Source organism: Eretmochelys imbricata, chromosome 1 (assembly GCF_965152235.1).
Source record: "Eretmochelys imbricata isolate rEreImb1 chromosome 1, rEreImb1.hap1, whole genome shotgun sequence".
Lineage (NCBI taxonomy): Eukaryota > Metazoa > Chordata > Testudines > Cheloniidae > Eretmochelys > Eretmochelys imbricata.
In genome coordinates this window covers 210,250,074-210,264,095 of record NC_135572.1, presented here as the reverse complement: position 1 = coordinate 210,264,095, position 14,022 = coordinate 210,250,074, and the positions used below count along the sequence as shown (strand labels likewise).

At 46.5% G+C, this 14,022-nt stretch overlaps 1 protein-coding gene across 1 annotated transcript in view; it reads right to left on the bottom strand.

Moving 5' to 3' along the window:
- CASR (calcium sensing receptor) overlaps positions 1-14,022 on the bottom strand; it is a 103,149-nt gene that overhangs the window by 3,611 nt on the left and 85,516 nt on the right. Inside the window, exon 5 of the mRNA XM_077807354.1 lies at positions 11,756-11,879. Within this exon, the coding sequence (XP_077663480.1) occupies positions 11,756-11,879 (124 nt within the window). The remainder of the gene's footprint in view (positions 1-11,755; positions 11,880-14,022) is intronic.

The following is a 14,022-nucleotide window of genomic DNA, read 5'->3' as shown; positions in this document are numbered from 1 at the left end:
TGGTGGGGAGTGCTGGAAATTCTGGGGGTTGCTGAAACAATGCAGGCTGCTTCTCCTGCTCTGCCCCAGTACATACCCCACAGACCAAACAAAGGTGGGGCTAGTAGTCAGTCTTCTTACCAGCAAAGTGCTTGATTGGACATCCCCATTGGAGCAGAACAGCCCTGTGCTCTTAAACTGTGATGCCTTCCAGAAAGCCTTCTCAACCATTTTTGAGGACCCGCATTGGATCTGCTCTACAGAGGCTGCCCTCTGGAATCTTCACCGGGGGAAAGGGCTGGTCATCTCCTATGCTGCACATTTCCAACGGCTTGTTGCTGATGTCAAATGGAATGGAGCAGCCCAGCTATACCAGTTTTGGTGAGGACTCAGTGAGGATGTAAAAGATGAGCTAGTTGCATTGAAAGCCTCACTTGCTTAGAGGTCGGTCTTGATCTTGCCCTGTGCATCGACTCTCAGTTACATAAGGGGAGGGAAGAAAGCAGGGGAGCCTAATGCCCCTGTGCAAGAGGGTTACTTGCCCTGTGCAGTAACTGAGGTTCTTCGAGATGCGTCTCTATGGGTGCTCCACTGTAGGTGTGACAGTGCCCCCTGTGCCTTGGATCGGAGATCTTCACCAGCAGTGCCCATCGGACCGCACATGTGCCCCTTCCCTCTCTCTTGCTGTGTGCGGGATGGATATATATTATATATATATAGCTCTGTGCAATCCGATTGCCCCCAGTTCCTTCTCTGCCACAGAGTTTGTTCTCAGCTCCGAAGCAGAGGGGAGGAGGGCGAGTAGTAAAGCACCCATAAGGACACACATCTTGAAGAACCTCAGTTACCGCACAGGGTAACAACTTCTTCTCTGAGTGATGTCCCTGTCCGTGCTCCACTGGAGGTGACTAGAAAGTAGTGCCCCTTGTTGGAAGGCTGGGGCTTTGAAGCGACATGTACTGCTGAGGAGAGGACAGCATCTCCAAGGAGAGTGTCCATTGCCTATGTGGCAGCCTTATAAATGTCATCAATGGGGACATTATTAAGAATGGCAGTTGAGGTAGCTAACAAATATATGGAATGTGTTCTGATTGAGGTAGGAGGTTGTCTATCGTGGAGCTTGTAAGATAAATGTATACATTGGGAGATCCATTTAGAGAGGTATTGTTTAAATATAGCAGTTTAGATCTTTTGGTTGTGGAGAGGAATAATCATGGAAATTTCCGGAAGGGGTTAGTCCTATCCAAGTAGATAGCTACTGTGCACGTCACATCTAGGGTGTGTAGAGCCACCTCCTGTTGATTATTGTGAGGCTTCAGGAAAAAGCAAGGGAGGTGTATCGGTTGATTGAGATGAAAAGTTGTTGGGACCTTTGGTCAAAATCTTAGGTGTGAGCATAGTGTAACTTTGTCTTTATAAAACACCGTGTATGGTGGATATGCCATGAGGGCTGTGATTTTGCCCACCTGTCTAGCAGGTGATGGCAACAAGAAAGGCTGTGTTCATTGCTAGGTGTTTGTAAGAACAGGTTGCCACTGGTTCAAACGGTGGCTATTCAGGGAACGTAGGACTAGGCTGGGGTCACAGGCTGGGATTGGGTCTCATATATGGGGATAGAGATTTTGAATATGCCTCAAGAAGCACTTTGTGAGCAGGTGTCTGAAGACAGAGTGGACGTAAATAGGGGAGTGAAAGGTAGTGATTGCCACCAAGTGTACCCTAATAGAGCTATTGGCCAATCCTGACTGTTTAAGGTGGAGAATGTAGGCAAGAATAAGGGGCACAGAGTGTGTGCTGCATCAACCTGGTGTGAGGCACTCCAGCAGTGAAATCTAGTTCATTTGTGAATGTAAGTTCGTCTGGTCATCTCACGCCTGCTAGTCAAAAGTTTGACTGCATCTGAGCAGATTATTTCTGGATCCTGGGACCACAGAGGAGCCAGGATTTGAGGTGGAGCATCTATGGATTGGGATGGAGATGCGTCCTGTGAAAGGAACCATGGTATTAGGTGGAGAGAGATCAACGGGCATACCATCGTGTGTAGAAGCTAAGTATAACGGACCTATTGTGGCCATGTTGGAGCTATTATTTTGCAAAGTGCTCAGAATAGGAGGGAAAAAAGAGGGAAGACATAGGGGAGTGGTGTATCCCAGGTTATGAGGAACATGTCCTCCAGCGATCTGTGCCCCAAGAGAATTCAGCCTGGAAGAGAATTGAGCGCAGCGGGCATTGTGTTGAATGGCAAAGAGATATATAGTGGGACTGCCCCACCAGTTGAATATGGGTTGAAGTGCTTGCATATCCAGCTCTCAGTCATGATCATGTGAGAACATCCTGTTCAGTGCATCCACAGTGGTGTCCTGGTGCCCTGGGAGGTATGCGGCTGAAATGGAGATGTCGTTCTGGATATACCAGTTCCAGTTTGATCGCCTCCAAGCATAAGAGTGGGACCTCGCTCCATCTGCCCTGTTGATGTAATACATGCAGGCGAGATTGTTCATCATCACTCTGATGGTATGATGTTTGAGAAGAGGTAGGAAATGTTGGCAGGCATTACGGACTGCTCAGAGATCTTAGGAGGTTGATGTGTAAGATGGAGTCGGTGGACGAACATCTGCCCTGTACTGTGTGTTCATGTATATGTGCTCCCCCAACTGATTAGGGAAGCATTGTGGTTCAGATCATAGTCCGTGATGGTTGTAGGAAAGGAACTCCAACACAAACGTCACTGAGCTGTGTCCATCACAGCAGTGAGTCCTTGACATAGATAAAAGTTTGTGAATGCTGTGCTTGTGGGGGAGGTATACAGGATGGAGCCATGCTTGAAGACCTTGCATTTGCAGTCTTGCATGCCTGACAACAAACGTGGCCGCTGCCATGTGGCCTAGAAGCTGGAGGCATGTTCATGGAGAGATCTGGGGGGCAGAACCATGCGGCGGATATCAGATCCATTATAGCTGAGAATCTGTGAGGTGGTAGGATGGCTTTGGCTTGTATGGCATCCAACTGTGCACTGATGAATTCCAGCTGTTGTACTGGTGTTAGAGTGGACTTTTCTAGGCTCTCAAGGAGGTCTAGCTTTGTGAACAGGTCCATTGTTACATAGACGGCTCGGAGAGTGTCCATTTTGGATGGGGCCTTGAGGAGACAATAGTCCAAGTATAGGAAAATGATTATTCCTTGTTTCCTTAGGTAGGCCATGATTATCGTGAGGACTTTGAAGAACACCCGAGGCACAGTGGATAGTCCAAAGGGCAGTACTTTGTACTGGTAATGGTCGGTGCCCATGATGAACTGGAGGAATTCTCTGTGAGCAGGATGTATGGAAATATTAAAGTATGCATCTTGGAAGTCAAGCGCTGAGAACCAGTTCCCCTGTTCCAGTGCTGGGATAATAATGAAGAGGGTAACTATCTTGAAACATTGCAGCTTGATGAATTTGTTTAGATTCTGAAGATCTAGGATGGGACACCAGCCGCCGGACTTCTTCTGACTCAGAAAATAGTAGGAGTAGAAGCCCTGTCCCATGTGTTGGGAAGGAACCTGTTCTATGGCTCCCAGTTGCAGAAGATGACTTATTTCTCCCCTTGAGAGGGGTCCCTGAAGAGGGATGGTGAGGAAAGGTGGTGGGGTGGGATATATAGAAGGGGGACCGAGTATCCTTCCTTGATTGTCTCTAGAATCCACTTGTCCAAGGTGATGAGACTTTAAGATGGGAAAAACGGAGCTAGTCGGTCACCAAACTGTTGGAATGTCAGGGATGGTAGGGATGACTGGAACAAGGGAAGGCTTCTTGGTACCTTGACCACACCTTCAAAATTGTTATTTTGGTGCTACTGCGTGAGAGGTAGCCCCTTGAGGAGTGGGCTATCTACTTTTAGTCAGAGTCCTTTGTTGACAGCATTGTGTATTGTTGAATTTGGGATTGCGGGGGGAGTTGGTACTTCGCCGAACGTCTCTTTGGTGCTGGCGTATATATCCTGAGAGAATGAAGTGTAGCTGGGGAGTCTTTAAGGGAGCACAGAGTTTTCTGTGTGCTCCAAGAATAGCTTCTGACCTTTGAATGGTAAATCCTCTACTGGTAAGTCATGGCAGAGTGCCTCCAATATGGAGTAGTTCAGATAATTATACTTGGTCATAAGAGCTTCATAATTTGAAATCCTAAATTGGAGCATGGCTGAAGAATGTCTTGCATCCAAATAGGTCCAGGCGTTTCCAATCTCTGCCTGGATGACTAGAGCGAGATTGGTATTGACGGCTTCTCTCCTGCACCTCATTGACCACCAAAGAAGTGGGGTGGGGTACGAAAATAAAAATTCAGCATCCTTCTCCAGAACATAATATTTTTTGTTAGCACATTTGCAGGTCAGAGAGATGGAAGCTGCGGTCTGCCACAGAACCTTCACAGGTTCGAGAAGAGCCTCATTGATTGGTAGTGTGATCTTTGAGGAAGAGGATGTGTGGAACATATTCAGCTGTTTATGTTGCTGGTCTTTGGCTTCCTCCAATGGAATCTATAAGGAGTCTGCCATCCTATGGAACAGATCTTGAAAATGCCTGAAGTCATCGGCAGATGCAGGGGGTGGAGGCATAATCTCCTCGTCAGGTGAGGAGGAAGAAAAACGTAAAGTTGGAAAAGCCTCCACTTCGTGCCCTTCTTCCTGTTTTTTCTCCTCAGTGGGTACCAGTGGCAGTTTGACTTCCTGAGGTGAGAGACTGATGGAGAAGGGAGAGGTATAGGTCTCTGGCTTTCCTCTCTGGGAGGGTTCCCGAATTGTGCCCTGAACATGGCCCCAGGGTCCCAATGTGACCAGTTTTGGTGGAAGTGTGTGATGAGGTCACCTATGAATAAACAACCTGAAACTGGGGTACCACTGGACCCCCTTAACTCTCTAGCCTGGGCTGTCTCTCACAATGCTTTGCAAGTGAAAAGCAGCAACCCCCCGGGTGCTGTTATCACTCAGTACAACAGCATATGGAGCCCCACACACAGCTAAATTACATGAATTCTTCCTGAGCCACTCATGAATCACACAGTGAAAGTCTCTCAACCACCCAGCATTGCAGGTGGAATATACCATCTTGCCCTCATCAGGAGCCTGACCAGTATAACTTTATTACCCACTTCACCCCTCCCTCAATGTGGAGAGGACACATACTAGCCTTTGTAAACTGAGTTGAGATTTCCCAAGCATTTCAACCAAAATACACTGTTTTAGGTAAAATATAAAACAGATTTATTAACTACAGAAATAGATTTTAGTGATTAGAAGTGGTAAGCACAAAAGGTCAGAGATAGTTACCAAAGAAAATAAAAGGTAAGCTCACAGTCTAAATCTTAAACCTTATTAGAATAGGCAGTATTTAGATCCATCTGTTCTCTCACCCTACTAGATGTCAAGTTTTTAATACACAGGCTTCCCCTTTGACCCTGGGACGAGTCTCCTCAATTCAAGCCTTTGTCTTCCCAGTGTTCTTGTTGCTCCCAGTGTAGGTGGGGGAGGAGAAAGGCAAAGGCATGATGCCACTGTCCCCTATTTTATATCCTCAGTCCATATGTCTGGAAAACAGTAGCCCAGACATGTCCTGGTGGGCTTTGCTGAGTCACAGAGTTGAGCAATCCCCCATTGTGTGAGGCTTGTGCAGCCCTCTTACAGTATTGTAAATTCCTTGTTTACAACTCCCCTACTGATTAATGGTCGCTTAACACCGTCCTGGGAGTGGATCACCACCTAGCAGTAGAGACTCTCAAACTTACAACATATTTCAGTAACAGCCATACAGTAAAATCTCATAACTTCACACACACTAATGATATACATATTTGGACAGAACAATGGGTTTCAGCAGATCATGACCTTTCATATGATATCTTACATGGCATGCTTTGTATGAAATATATCATAATTATATGACAAGGATGAATATGAGGGTTCCAGAGTGCTACTTTGAGGTACAGAGTGCCATAGAGTGGTATATGTGGCTGCATCCATGGTGGTCCCTGTCAGGATTGCGGGCCAGAGGTAGTTTGCATATAGTAAGGATAAGCCAGTGCAATTTGTCCAGTAGTCGAGGGAACAATGGAACCCTCATCCTCCTTCTCCATTTCCTCCTCCTCACTGGGGAAGGGAGGTGCTGTTCTCAGCGGAGAGAGGGAGGAATTTCGTGAGTCCAGAGAGGAGGGTAGAAGTGGTGGGAGGTCCTGTCAAAAAAGTGAGGACTTACTCGGTGTCGATGGCTTCATTGGTGCCAGAAATGGTGTCGGTGCCATAGCTCATGCACATGGGCCACCTCGGTCTCCAGAGCTGGGAAACGGTGCTGAGGGCTGAAGGTCTGCACAGATAGGGTCTTTAGACTGTTTCTTGGAGTCGGTACCAGAGGTACTTGGATGAGCCCTGGACCTGTGTCCCCTGTCGGATGAGGTTGAAGCCACCGACCTAGCTGGGGATGGTATTCTGGCAGGCTGCGCCTCAAAAGTGTGAGGAGGAGGAAGCCTTTTCTTGTCAAATGCACAATCACAGTATGACTTTCTCTTCACAGTGTGTGGAGAGTGGGGATCAGCTGATGACCTGGCAGAGCGTGAGAGCCTCTCTGGGGAAAGTCCGGACCCAGGTTCATTGTCGCACGTAGCGATTTCTTCATGAGGAGAAATTTCAATCTAATGTCCCTTTCTTTCTGGCTCTGGGTTTCACGCCAAGACAAATGGGAACATTTTTGAGGGACGTGTCCCTCTCCCTGACAAAGGATACACTGCAGGTGGCCATCTGTTATCAAGAAGATGGCCCCACACGAATCACACCTCTTAAACCCGGAAAAGCCGGGCATAAGAGTGAATGGAAAAGGCTTCCTGGTTGGCAAGGGCAGGAAGTGGCGGAAAACAGAAACCTAAATTATGAGAAGAACTGTAAACATAGGAGGAAAATACTAACTAAGAGGGTATAGGAGAAGTGGGCTCTGCTAGTAGAGTCCGTCCCAGACCAAAGATGTTGGAGAAGGAACTGGGGTCGGTTGGACCGCACAGCGTGTGCGCGTGCTCTCTCTCTCATTCATATATATATGAATGTCCCACGTGCAGTGCAAAAGAGGGGAGGTGCCCATGTGCTGTCTGATGGGCACTGCTGATTAAGCTCTCCAAACCCAGGCGCAGGGGATGCTGCCACACCTACAGTCGAGCACCCACAGGGACATCACTTGAAGAGGAACTGCCTGCTACACCAAAGCCTGTAGACCCAAGACCTGAACTGATGCAGGTTTGCCTGGGTTGCAGACACCTGACTTCGGAGGAGAAAGAATGTCAATGGCAGCTGAAACTCTGTATTGTGGGGTTCCAGGACATGCCCATGCCTCCAGTCCAGCTCAAAAGAGCTTGGAAAATGGACCAGTCCAAGTCCGGTACGGGGGTACAGCTTGGGCATTACCAGAGCTCCGTGCTCTAGAACCACCCTCACCCCTCAAGTAGAACCTGACCCAGGAACCATGGGGTCTCCCTGCATTTCTAATTGCTGCTGAGGTTGTGGGTCTTCAGGCAGGGGCAGCAGATCCCACCACAACTGCTGATGATAGATGTCACTGTCAACTTTATAGGCACTAAGGTAGCCCAAATCATCCAGATCCCTCTCTGGCCAAAACCTACACCAGACCTGGTAGAAATGGTTGATGGGTCACCTCTGCTGTCAGGACTGGTGACCCAAAAGACTGTTTCCTTAGAGGTCGCAGGGGAAGGGCACTAGGAAATAATATGTTTTGATGTGCTCCACTCTCCATTCTTCCCAATAATTCTTGGCACTCTTTGGTTGGAGCGACATGGCCTGCGTATCTCAAGGAACATTTGCTTCTTCTCTAAATATTGCCAGAAAGTTTGCCTCCAACAAATCAACAACCCCCCAGGTTACCTGCAACCAGGGCCCCAGGATCAGATAAGACCCTTGGAAGCGAGACCCCCGATGGCAGGGGCTAACCCAGAAAGAAGTAACTCCAGACCAGAACCTCAGCTTCCCTTACAGACACCGAGACTACCTGGGTGTGGTGGAAAAGAAAAACATGGATTCATTACCCCCACATAGGGACTACAACTGTCCAACAGACCTACAAACCAGGGCACAGCTGCCCTGTGGATAGATATACACCATGCCTGAACCAGAAATGGGGCCACTATGCATGTATATCCAGGAAAATCTTGTAAAGGGCTTCATTCATTCCAAGATCCACCTCTTCAGCAGGGGCACCAGTCCTCTGTGCAAGAAAAGAATGGATCACTGCACCTCTGCATAGACTATCGTACATTGAATCAGGTGACTATTTGTAACCAGTACCCCTTGCCCCTCATTCTGGAATTGCTGGACCTCCTGATGACTCACCTAGGTTCTGGGGCGCATACAATCTAGAGCACATAAGGCCTGGGGACAAATGGAAGACTGCTTTTTGTACCTGATACGGGCACTTTGAATACTCAGTAATGCTGTTTGGCTTAACCAGCACCTTCACAACATTTCAAGAGTTTGTAAAAAATATGTTCAGGGACATCTTGGACTGTATATGATCACCTATCCTGATGATATACTGGTGTTTTCTGAGAACCCTGAGCAGTACTGTCTGGTGTTCCCTGGAGACACTAGGGAAGCATGGTTTCTATGCCAAACTAGAGAAGTGCACCTTTGACCAGACCACCCTTGAAGTTTTATGTTCCCTAGTCTCCCCGGAGGGTACTCAGATGGACCTGTAGAAGATGGAAGCCATTCACAACTGGACAGCACCCCAACTCCTCTGAGAACTTCAGCACCCCAACTTCCTCTGAGAACTTCAGCGCTTCCTGGACTTTGCAAATTTTTATAGGTGATTCATCGCCAACATCTCAGAACAAATAATCCCCCTGGCCTCCCTCCTTCATAAAGCCATTTGATTCACTTGGTCACCTGAAACCCAGCTCACTTTTGACCGGCTTAAGATCGCCTTCACCACAGCCCTGATTCTGGCATACTCTGACCCAGTTTTCCTGTTAATAGTGGAAGTGGATGTATCCAACATGACTGTCAGGACAGTACTCTTGAGAGTTGGACCCCAGTCAGTTCTGCACCCTTGTGCATTCTACTCTCAAAAACTCACCCCTACAAAGATACACTATGGCATACTGGACAAGGAGCTCGTCGCAATCAAAACTGCATTTGAAGACTGGCGTCATCACCTTGAGGGAGCTTGGCACACAGTACAGGTTTTTACTGACCATAAGAACCTGGAGTACCTCTGCAAGGCCCAAGATTTGAATCAGAGGCAGTTAAGGTAGGCCTTGTTGCTCTCTGAGTTCGAGTTTATTACCTAATGCCTAGGAAACTGAAATGGGAGAGCCAGCCTCTATCGCGGAAGGGGAGCTACTACCAGGAAAACAAGGAACTTACTTCTGAGACTCCCGCCTCCTGAAGCCTAGTAATGTTGTCAATGCCACAGTTCAGCAAGACCTGGTCACCCTTATCCATTCTGCCTTGAAAGAAGACCCACTTGCCCAAAGAACACAGTCTATGCCATTGTGGGCTAAGAGACACTGTTCTGTGAGAAATGGGATAACTTACTTTGGTAAAAAGGAGTACTTGTGGCACCTTAGAATGCACCTTAAAATTCGATGCATCCGATGAAGTAAGCTCACACATAGGAACCTGCTTCCCACGTCCACACCCCTGACCTGGTGGGGGAATGGCACAGGACTCATCACGACTAGCCTGGCCTGGAACCACCTTGAAGGGGGGTACTGTAAGAACCTGTGGGATTAGAACCTGGGACTGTGGGGTTCTGGGCCACTGAAGCTTCTGCATCGCCATTGGAAATTTAGGTTGGGTTCCTGTGAAGCTAGACATTACAGGAAGTACCACCCAGCAGGTCCTGAGCAGTGGCTCCCTACAGCCCACTGATTGGCTCATGCTGGTATATAAACCAGAAAGTCATCATGAGGAGTTGTCCTAAGCAACAACACAGACTGTCTGCTTGCTTCTGCTCCAACCTTATCTTGCTGTGGATCCTAGACTCTGGCTTCTGACTCTGGTTCATCCCTGACTTTGCTACTTGCCAGTTGTCTGTAACCTGGTACCTGACCTTGGCTTCCTGGTATCCTGACCCAGCTTGACCCTGACTCCTCCACTTACCTCCGACCTGCAACCTGGTGCCTGACCCTGACTTCGTGACCCTGTTCAACTGTGATGATACCAATTGTTTCCTGACCACTAGGTGGTAACTGACTGGTGCACATGGGCCGTCCATGGCCTGGTCCAGACACCCCCTCTGGGGTGAAGAGTGGCAGTTGCTTAACTGTGTACAGCAACACTATAAAACAGGTAAGCACAGGAAATGAAAAAGAGTAACATATCCAACTGAAATAGGAGAAGAAATTTAGAAAGGCAGAATGAAATCACCCAAGTTGGAATTTTACCAGGGCAGCAGAAACTGCTCCTTAAATCTTGAGTAAAGTGCCAGGGGATCTTTACTTCAGATCTTTACAGAGGTCAGGATCTCTGCTTTATATCTAATTCAAAATAAGCTATTATATGAATATTATATGAATATTGATTTTAAGTTCTTATAGTATTTGAATCAAGAAATGTATGGTACCATATTCCCCTATTAAAGAATGGTAATTCATTTCTGATTTGCTGAGAATGTGATTCACACACATGGTAGCACATTCACACACACGCTGCAGCCTGGACTATGACACATGATGCCAGTGAGGGCAAGGAAACGGCTGTACTTTGGAGCGTAGAATGGTTTTGGATGCAGAAATTTGCTGACACAATAATTTGGTTTCATGGTCTGGGACGTGCCAACCCTGAGGCATCAGTCTGACTGAGACATTGGAAAATCAAAAATTTTCAATTTGCTCTAAAACTGTTATTACATTTTCCCTCCAGAGTGGAACTGTATGGTTTAATCAGACTCTCACTTCAATAAGAGTTGAAGTGTGCCCACAGGTCATATCAATCTGCTTTATTTCCTGCAGAAACTGTGGAAGCCAATTCAATTAAGGGAAATGTTCATCTGTGCAGTGTGAATACAGGGGTGTCTGATTACAATGGATTCTGCTACAGAATGGACTTTATTTCCTGATAAAATGGGGAATATATAAACATATGAAAAGGTGGATGCAGATTGGAATTGTATTATGGAGCATTTCACCTATAGGTTGTTAGGGGACCAAAAGTTATTGCTATGGTGTGGTAGGAATACTGATGTCCGATTCCTGGGTACTATTTGTGGCTCTTCCACGGGCTTCCTGTGTGCCCTTGAGCAAATCCTTTCCCATCTCTCTTCCTTAGGAAACCTAACCGTGCAACAGGGGATAAGACTGACATGGCTCTGAGGGGGCTGAGAGCAGGGTTTCTTTAGCGGAGGTTAGGAAACGAATGAGCCATGAAAACTGAACTCCCCTCTGCCCTTTAGAGAGGGTCCCAATTATGTCTATTGGCAGGGCCTTGAGGCAATTTGAACTAGGGAGGCTGCTGCATGTACTGTACATATTCTGGGGATAATTGAGAGGTTCATTCTTCAGGTCTGTGAATCTGGCAGCTTTCATCAGCACAAATTCACTTAAAAAAGGAATGAATAATTCTTCATGCATCTTTCCTATGTAATATTCTCTCAGAGGACTTTCCAAGGGAAATGTTCTCTGTTGCTTCAGCTCAGTATTATTCTAACAGACTAGAACAGTGGCTGGGAATTAATTGCACTTACAAATATGATCCATTGGTGGCGACTCACAGGAATCTGCAAACCACACACGCCTTTTCCATATTACCTGTTTCATCACTGTATTCCCCGTCAGAGCATTTCACGCATTGAAAGCAACAGGTGGGCTCTCCCTCGATGATACCTTTTCTGGTACCCGGGAGGCAATCCTTGCTGCAGTTAGAGACTGGCACCTGCAAGACAAAGAGCAGTCTAGTTAAACATGCAAATGCATGATCCAGAACCTTGCTGGGGAAGGGGCTCATACACACTCTACTCTGTGGTGAGAAATTACAAAATGTGCTAAGGTCAGATACTATGGTGATGAGCACAGTATAAAATTCTGGAGAGATACCTGTCCTGAAGATCTCTCTCTCTCTCTCTCTCTCTCAATATTCTCCAATTTTCTAACCCCAAAAATGTTGCAGTCAACACAGGGGAATTGTGTATTAGACCTAACAGATAAATAAGAACTGACCACAGAAGTAAAAGATAATTCTAACTTAGGTACAAGTGATCATGACTTGATCACATTTATACTGCGCAAGCAGAAGTGCCGATTTCGCAAAGCTGAAAATAATTGAGCTAAATCAGCTGGGATGAAGAATTTAATTCAAAAAATATGACTGATAATTGGGAGTCATTTAAGAACACCGTACTAGATGCCCAAAAAGTCACAATCCTGCAATTGAGGAAGAGGACTGTGCAGGTTAAAAAAACAATCTCGGCTAGAGGGGAAGTGAAGGAAGCTATAAAACACACACAGATGCACCAAATGGAAGAAAGGGGAAGTTGATAGTAATTAATATAAATCAAAAGTTAGGAATTGTAGAAAATTGATAAGGGAAGCCAAGGGACACACGGAAAAAGCTGCGACCAGCAAAAGTAAGGATAAGGCATTTAAAAATATATTAAGAACAAAAAGAATCTTGACAATGTTATTGGTCCATTACTAGACAGAAAAGGTAGAAAAATCAATAATAATGCAGAAAAGGGCAAAAGTGCTCAATAACTATTTCTCTTCTGGATTTGGGGAAAAACAGATAATGCAGTCTCATCATATGGTGATAACACTTTCTCAATTCCACTAATATCTCAGGAGGCTGTTAAACAGAAACTACTAAAGTTAGACATTAAATCAGCAGGTCTGGAAAACTTGCATCCATGAGTTTTAAAAGAGCTGGCTGATGATTGCACTGATCCATTAATGCTGATTTTCAGTAAGTCTTGGAGCAATGGGGAAGTACCAGAAGACTGGAAGAAAGCTAATACTGTGACAGTTTTTACTAAGGATAAATGGATTGACCTGGGTAATTATAGACCTGTCAGCCTGACATCAATCCCAGGCAAAATAATAGAATCATAGAAGATTAGGGTTGGAAGAAACCTCAGGAGGTCATCTAGTCCAACCCCCTGCTCAAAGCAGGACCAACCCCAACTAAATCATCTCAGACAGGACTTTGTCAAGCCGGGCCTTAAAAACCTCTAAGGATAGAGATTCCACCACCTCCCTAGGTAACCCATTCTGGTGCTTCAACACCCTCCCAGTGAAATAGTGTTTCCTAATATCCAACCTAGACCTCCCCCGCTGCAACTTGAGACCATTGCTTCTTGTTCTGTCATCTGCCACCACTGAGAACAGCCGAGCTCCATCCTCTTTGGAACCCCCCATTTAGGTAGTTGAAGGCTACTATCAAATCCCCCCTCACTCTTCTCTTCTGCAGACTAAACAAGCCCAGTTCCCTCAGCCTCTTCTCATAAGTCATGTGCCCCAGCCCCTTGATCATTTCCGTTGCCCTCCACTGGACTCTCTCCAATTTATCCACATCCTTTCTGTAGTGGGGCCCCAAAACTGGACGCAGTGCTCCGGATGTGGTTCACCAGTGCCGAAGAGAGGGGAATAATCACTTCCCTCAATCTGCTGGCAATGCTCCTACTAATGCAGCCCAATATGCCATTAGCCTTCTGGGCAACAAGGGTACACTGTTGACTCATATCCAGCTTCTCATCCACTGTAATCCCCAGGTCCTTTTCTGCAGAACTGCTGTTTAGCCAGTCGGTCCCCAGCTTGTAGCAGTGCTTGGGATTCTTCCGTCCTAAGTGCAGGACTCTGCACTGGTCCTTGTTGAACCTCATCAGATTTTTTTTGACCCAATACTCCAATTTGTCTAGGTCACTCTGGACCCTAATCCTACCCTTCAGCATATCTAACTCTCCCCCACACTTAGTGTCATCCATGAACTTGCTGACGGTGCAATCCATCCCATCATCCAGATCATTAATGAAGATGTTGAACAAAACCGGACTCAGGACCAACCCCTGGGGCACTCCACTTGA